Source organism: Mirounga leonina, unplaced genomic scaffold (genome assembly GCF_011800145.1).
Source record: "Mirounga leonina isolate KUSES-001 unplaced genomic scaffold, KU_Mleo_1.0 Mir_171, whole genome shotgun sequence".
Classification (NCBI taxonomy): domain Eukaryota; kingdom Metazoa; phylum Chordata; class Mammalia; order Carnivora; family Phocidae; genus Mirounga; species Mirounga leonina.
In genome coordinates this window covers 16,915,207-16,922,902 of record NW_023270436.1, presented here as the reverse complement: position 1 = coordinate 16,922,902, position 7,696 = coordinate 16,915,207, and the positions used below count along the sequence as shown (strand labels likewise).

The window sequence follows — 7,696 nt, the reverse complement described above, 5'->3', positions numbered from 1 at the left end:
CAGGGCCTTGGGCAGGCAGGTCTTCCCCGTGGACGGCTCTGGGGGGGACACACATACAGGATGAGGGGCGTTCAACCCATGGTGTGGAACCACTGGGCAGCAGGGGACAGGGCCCTGGGGCCATGTCACACCTCCCCTCTGAGCCCATTCCCTACCTGCCCCCATGGGGCTGAGGGGGTCCAACAAACTCAGGGGGCAGTTCTTCAAACTGTGGGGAAGCCACAGCCTACAGAGATTGGGATTGACCAAAGCATAATTTGGAGGGAATTTAAAAAATCAAATAAATGGTGGGGAAGCCTGGGTTAAACAAAGCCAACCATATTTATTCATTTATTACAGGACTTGTCAGAGCCTTTAATATGCTAATGGTGACTGGGAAGCTCTAGAAGTCAGACACAGCAGGCAGCGTTTGCCATCTACTTGAACAGAGGATCTCCTTCCCATGAAGCATTTACACCAGTAAAATTACCTTAGGAGGGGCGGGAGAGGGCTTTGGGGGCCCCACAGATGCAGCAGGAATGACACTGAAGGCCCGCCATGAGCCTATTCATCTTGATGTCAGATCTCTCTCATGAAGCCAGTCTCCGTGTGGCACAAACGGGTCCTTAACGCTCCCACGGACGCTCGCTAAGATCCCTGTGCAATTTTCTTTCCCTTATATTAATTTTTATGGTTACACGACTTGATTTATATTTTAAAAGAACGAGTCAATGAGGGGCGGCTGGATGGCTCAGTCGGTTCAGCGTTTGACTCTGGTTTGGGCTCAGGTCATGATCTCAGGGTCCTGAGGTCGAGCCCCGCACTCAGCAGGGAGTCTGCTTGAGATTCTCTCCCTCCCTCTGCCCCTACCCCTCCCCCCTCCCCCCCTCAAATAATTAAATACATCTTAAAAAAAAAAAAAAGTACGAGTCAACAGAAAGAGAACGCCCCTGTGAATCAGGCACAGGGCAAAACCATGCTGGGGGCTCAGGAACGGCAGAGCAGGAATGGGATCAGGAACAGGAGAGGCAGGTGGGAGACGCAGGTGTGAGTGGAGACGCCTGCTCTGGAGCCAGGCACCTTGGGGTTCGAATCCTGGCCTTACTCCCGATTCCTGTGTGACCCTTCCTCTGCCTTAGTTTCCTTTCTCGCTAAATTGAGGCCACAGAGGAAATCGAAGAGCTAATAGATGTTTGTTGATGAGCCCAGCGCCAGGCAGGTAAAAGTCCTCAGTAAATATTCTGTTGCGGTTATTATTCCACAAGAGGTGCTTTAGGAATTTCTCGCTAGATGCCAGGAGTCAGTGGGCAGAACAAGAAAGACTCACAGAGACCTGAATTCCAGTCCCGGTGCCCCCAGGACTGAGGTCTCTTGGACAAGCCTGGTCCCCAACGAGCCGCTTCCTGCTGTACCCCTGGTGCCCAGCCCAGAGTCACCCAGGAGCTGTACCTTGAATTGAAGGAAAAGCGGACTCCAGTTCCTCATCTGCGTAAGTGCGGGGTGGGGGTGCCCCGAATGCCGGCCAAGGGCCCTGGAGATTCTCTCCAGACACACCCACACTCGGCTCTAGCCTCGAGGAGGTGTCAGTCCATTTCCTAATTCAGGCAGCTTGCAACTCTCTGTGCTCCCTCCCAAAGCCCACTCCCAGCCCGCATATGTCCCCTCCTCAGAGGATGGTGTCCCCCTCCAGCCAGAAACCTTTGTGTCACCCTTGGCCTTGGTCTCTCTTCTTCCCCACATCCCTCTCCCACCAGCATGTCCTATTCAATCCCTCCACCACTCCCCATCTCCACTGCCACCACCCTGGCCCAAGACACCTGCCTGGTTTCCACCAGTCTCTCTGGGTTTCCTTCAATCCACATAGCAGCTGGAGTGGTGACCGCAGAGTACGCTATTACAGTGAGTCACAGGGCCTTTGCACATGCTGTCCCTTCACCCTCCCCCCGGTCCTTCCTCCTTTTCTTTTAACTGGTTAACTGCAACTCATTCCGATTCAGCTCGTGTCACCTCTTCCAGGAAGCTCTCCCAGATTTTCCTGACTAGATCAAATCCTCCAGCACAGCCACTTGTTGGCACACATTACAGTTTATAACTGTTTTTATTTCTGTGATTGCTTGATGAATGTTGATCTCACCCAGGAAACTGCGAGCAACTTGAGGACAGGGTTGTGTCTGCTTCATTCACCGTTGCTCACCCCATGCCCAGCACAGCACCTGATGAGCTGGTAACCACAGGTAATTCCAAACCACAGATAACCCAAAGTGGCTTGTGTGGGGTGTGGAACCAGACCTTGAATTTGGACTTCCACACCCCCAGACCCAGGCTGTAGCGGGGTGGGAGGCTGCCAGCCTGGGTCCTGGGATGAAATGCCGAGAGCAGCATCTTCCCAGAACCGGGGAGGGACACGCAGTTCCAGGACTCGGCCACCAGGTGGCGAAGTGGCTCTGCCCACGGGAGCGCCCTAAATGAATGCCAAATTGGAGGGTGTCAAACTTTGAGGGGTGGTGGTCACAGACTCCCCTGAGAATCAGATGAGCTCATGAGCCTCTGGCTAACAACACGCAGGGGTGGATCCAGGTTTTTCAGGGGCCTCAGACTTATACGATTTCGGGGTACTGTTTATGAGATCAAATATGCAATTATGAATTCAAAATTAGTTGCAGGACCTTAGAAGGGGCCAGAGCAAGCGAGCAGCCCTACAGCTTACTTAGCCTTATGGGTCTCTTGGTTAATCCCCCAATAATATGCACTATTCTCTGCAGTTTCAGGGACCCCCACCCCCAGCCCGCCGCCTCTGCTCATGCACACGGATACGCTCGCCTGGGGGCTCCTGGCCTAGGCGAAAAGCCCCTGACTCGGTCGGTCGTAAACCCGGGAGAAGCTGGAGCCTTGGAAGCCCAGCCCGGAGCTGAAGACGCAGGGGAGGGCTTCGCTCTACCCCACGCTTGTCCCCATCTGTGCCGACTGCCCTTGAGGGTCAGGAGGGGCCGTTTGGCCAAGGGCTTGAATGTGGGTCACCTCCAAATGAAATGGCTCCCGTAGTCACTGAGACGCTCCGAGGGCAGGGAGGAGCCCCGAGGGGCCACAACTCTAAGCTCGTGCCGCCAACAAGCCACACCGTCCTGGCTGCACACCATGAAGAAATATTTTTGCTAAATCCAGGAATTCTCTTCTGACAGTCACGACACTGCACTGTATCGTGTTGGTGTTCAAAGGATCTGGTTGGTAAAGGTACACGTGAAAAATGTACCGCTGGCCAGGTCCCCCTGCTTTAGCACTGAATTTGGCTGAAATACTTGAAGTCTCAAAAACACCCCTCCCACCCCCGACCTCCCCGAAGCTTCGTCAGCCCCGAGCGGTAGACTGCCGCCGGCCTTCTCGAGACAGGCTCTCCTCTGTAACAGGTGCTGCAGTTCTTAACATTTTATGTTGATTTGTGGGGTCGTTTGGCCAGTTAATTATGGCTCCTAACCCTGGTACCTGGCACATAGCAGGTGACTGACTTGGGTCAAGGGGCTCAGAGGCCAAGTCTGCCAATTTGCAGGGAAGGCCTGGGGCGGTGGAGGAAGCTGATGCTCTGAGGTGCAGGTTGGAGGCCAGACAAGGCTGGGGGGTGAGCTCTCTGGGCTGGGAGAAGTCGGGGCGGTGGTGACTTGGGCTTCAGCCTAGGGAGGGGAGCCCGAGAGCTGTGTGGGGGTGGGGCAGAGCCGGGGAGCAGAAGCAGGAATACCCTGCCAGGACTATGCTATTATTATTCCTTAGTTGACAGGTGGGAAAATTGGGCCTCAAGGAGGCCATACATCCCTTAAGTGGTAGAGGTGGGATTTGAACCCATGTGAGTGGAGTCTGCTTACCTACAACACTGACCTTTCCATAAATAAAGGCTGAAAGAATGAATGAATGAATGAATGATGGTAGCAAAAGCCCAGAGGGGTTAAGTAATATGGCAAAGGACACACAGGACCAGACTCCCTATCCAGTGTTCTTCGTGGCCGACACAGCCCACCGACTCAGGGGACGATGCTGAGAGGAAAGGGGGCCCCCAATGCCAGGCCTCCCTCCCCCCCGGCTGACCCGCCCACTATCCCCGCCTAAGTGGCTCACCCCGGAACTCCTCGTCAGTCAGCCGCTTCTTGTGGGTCAGCAAGAAGGGAAGCAGTCCATCCAGGTCGGTAGTAGAGCCCCGGGACACGATGTCAAAGAGGATAGGCCGGTTGAAGACTTTAAGGATGGGGGGTGGCTGGGGTGCAGGAGCTTTGGGACTCTGCGGCTGCTTCCTGGAAGTGGGGGAAGGCAGGGTGATGGGAGGGCTCATCCCCCTCCCCCCCCACCATCTCTGGCCTGAGGGGCCCAGGGGTTGTGGCAGGGAGGTGAAGGGAGCTGGAGCCCTAAGGAGGGACCAGACGGAGAGGGGAGGGAGAGCTGGAGAAACAAAGGCATATTTTATCCCAACAAACTCTACCTAGTACCTACTGTATGTTGGATAGAAACAAATAGACAAAAAGAAAGACAAGCTTGCCTAGCCATCCACCCACGCATCCACACACCCACTCACCTATCCATCCACCTACCCAGCTACCCATCTACCACTGGCCCATCCACCCACCCATCCACCCATCCATCCACCCATCCACCCATCCACCCACCCATCCCCCCACCTACCCATCCATCCACCCATCGACCCATCCATCCATCTGTCCATCAACCCATCCATCCCCCCACCCACCCATCTATCCACCCATCCATCCATCCACTCACCCATCCACCCATCTACCATCCATCCATCCACCCATCCGTCCATCCATCTGTCTATCCATCCATCTGTCCATCCATCCATCCACCCACCCATCCACACACCCACCCATCCACCCATCCATCCATCCATCCATCCATCTACCCACTTATCCAACCAGACATCCACCACCTGCCATCCACCCCCTCCATCCACCCATACACCCTTCCATTTGTCAGTTACTGAGTACTTACTAAGCCAGAGACTAAAAGAGACAAAGAGAGTGAGAAAAGAAAGGAGGAATGCTGGACTAAAAGATAAAGCAACTCATTCATTTATTCAGTCATTCACTCACTGATTTATTCATTCAACAAACATTTGAGACAAACAAGGCCATGCACACAGGTTCTGGGTTCAGGGCCCCCCACACAGTGGACACAGCACACGTTAGCTGACATTGAGGCTCTTATTTAGCATCCACTGTACATCTGGAGCCTGTGCAGGGGGCAGAAATGTTACAGAGGCAGATGGAGAAAGGACTCGACGCACAGAGGCTGGGACTGGGGAATCTGAGAGACAAAGGAAGGAAGAAAATGGATATTCCCTTGGTCATTGGACAAACACCACTTGGGCATCTACTGTGTGCTAGGTTTTAAGAGACAAATAGCCAGGAGCAGCTAGAATCCTCTCTGTTATGTCCCCACCCACCCAGCGCTGGTGCATATGGAGCACAGGAAGAACCTGTTAAATAGACGGAGGGTAGAGCAGAGAAAGACAGAAACGGAGACAGGGAGGGAGCAGAGGAGAGCGGAGGGGAGCCGAGGGGGAACAGTGACAGCGTTGGGTGGGAGGGAGGGGAGACTGAGTCAGGAGGGGTGGCAGGGGCAGGGAGAGCCGGTAGCAGGCCAGGGGACGTGGACAGCTGCTCTCCTTCCCTCCTCGGCCCCAGGCCCCACACTCCCCACTTGGGGCAGGGCCTCCAGCGGTGGGGTGCCAGGGGAAGAGGCGCCCTCCTGAGGACGGGGCGCAGACTACGACAACCCCAATGAGAGCACCTGGGCAGCCCCCATTTTATCTGCTCCTGAATCATGAACTTGGAGCCAAAAAACGAAATGAAAAGAACACCCTCACCCCCCATACCTCCTTAGGTGGTGTTCGGGGTCTCTGAAGACCTCAGCCACTCATGGCCACAGCCTATTAGCCCTGGACTGGGGTAGGGGTGCAGTGAGGGCTTGAAGGAGGGGTTTTGAGGGAGGGGAAAGGGAGCATGGAGCCCATCAGCTTCCAGCAGGACCTGGAAGGAATGGGGACACTTGGGGCGCTTTTGCTGTCCTCTGAGCAGATGGGAAGCACATTGTCCAGCAGCGTGTGGATGACCACAAGGCCTCGTTCCCTGGGCATGCCCAGCCCTTCCAGCCTCGGGCCCTGGTACTTGCACGTCCCTCCACTGGAACACCTTCCTCACCCCGTGTGGCCACTCCTTCTCATCCCTTAGTGTTGGGCTGAAATGCTGGCTCCTCCAAGCCCTCCCGGACTACCTTTCCTGTATCAGCTCTTCTCTCTGCCTCACCACCTCCCCCAACCCAAACTGTATGTTCACGTGTCTATTTACTTGCTTAGTACTTGGCTCACCCTCCAAAATGAAGGTGCCAGTGAAGGCTACTCAGGGTCTAAACTCAGTCGGAGCGGGATCTGGTGTGGCTTACCCCCAGAGCCACGGGGCCAACCGCACTGCCTGGCACTTGGGGGGGTGCTTGAGAAACACGCACTACATGCATCAGTGACTCAGTGAATAAAGAAAGGAGATAGCTCCTGACCAAGCAAGGGCTTCATCCAAGGGCGTAAACGAGTCTGTGATCGTCAAGGACAGGCAAGGATCAGGCAACAGAGGGCCGTCTCCCAACCTCAAGACTGTCCTCCAGATACACACAGAGGACTGAGAGGGGTCCGTAGGGGTTTTTGTGGGTGGATGGTTGGAGCGATCGAGGAGGACAGAAGGGTAGAGAGATATGTGAATGAGTGGATGGTGGACGGATGGATTGGACAAGTGGATGAGCAAGTGGAAAGACGGGTGGCTGGATGAATGAATGGGTAGATGGTGGATGGATGGACGGTGGATGGATGGATAGATGGGTGAACAGAAAGGTATATGGAAAAGTGGACAGGTGGGTGAACAGACAGGCAAACGGATGGACAGATGGGTGGATGGATTGGACACATAGGAGACCATTGGCCAGGCGGCCAGCAATACTCACTCGATGACCTTCTTCCTCCACCGCTTGTTGTCACTGGGGTGGTGACGATAGGTGCCATAGTCAAAGAGCGAGTCCATGGGTGCCTTCTTGGGTCCAGGCACCACCGAGGACTCATACAGGGTGGACTCCAGGAGGTCGATGGGGTTGGGCACCCCCTTGCGGAAGGCACCCTGGAACTTCATGCGCAGGTTTGGTCGCCCGTCACCGGGGCCGGCAGGGCGACCCGTGTCAGCCAGGGAGGGGGAAGGGGAACCATCCTCCCCCTCAAACAGGTTGGCCAGCGAAGAGAGGGGGAAGGCCTCGCCGCCGGGGGTGCCGCTCTCATCCCCGGGGCTCTCGGCCACCTCCCCAGGCCCTGTGTGGGGGCCTTCGTTGGGATCCGCCATGCCGGCCCGGGACCCGTCTGCGCTGCTCGGCCTGCAAGGGAACGGGAGGGGCGTCGGGCGGAGCCTGGCCGGCAGTGGGGGGTCCAGGAAGCCCCCTCCCACGTGGGCAAACAGCACTGCAGCCAGCGCTTCAAAGCCACCGTTATAATGACAGGGGTGCGCGGTGACCACTCCCAGATGTGGTTGGCTGCCAGCCCCGGGCGAGGGCTGCGACAGGCACCTCTTTTAGGGACCTGGAAGTGCAAATGTGCCTCAGGTCCAACCACCCTGGGCATTAGCTGGAGGAGGAAGGGCCTCAGAGTCACCCCTGGGACCCCAAACCTGGAGCCTGGGGCTTACTCCTG

General features: G+C 56.0%; 1 protein-coding gene across 1 annotated transcript in view; it reads right to left on the bottom strand.

Moving 5' to 3' along the window:
• Positions 1 to 7,376, bottom strand: part of TRPV4 (transient receptor potential cation channel subfamily V member 4) — a 20,331-nt gene extending 12,955 nt beyond the window's left edge. The window contains exons 1-3 of the mRNA XM_035016718.1: positions 6,967 to 7,376; positions 4,084 to 4,256; positions 7 to 38 (exon numbers count right to left, since the gene is read on the bottom strand). Of these exons, the coding sequence (XP_034872609.1) occupies positions 7 to 38; positions 4,084 to 4,256; positions 6,967 to 7,352 (591 nt within the window). The 5' untranslated portion in view covers positions 7,353 to 7,376. The remainder of the gene's footprint in view (positions 1 to 6; positions 39 to 4,083; positions 4,257 to 6,966) is intronic.
• Positions 7,377 to 7,696: the final 320 nt, after the last annotated feature.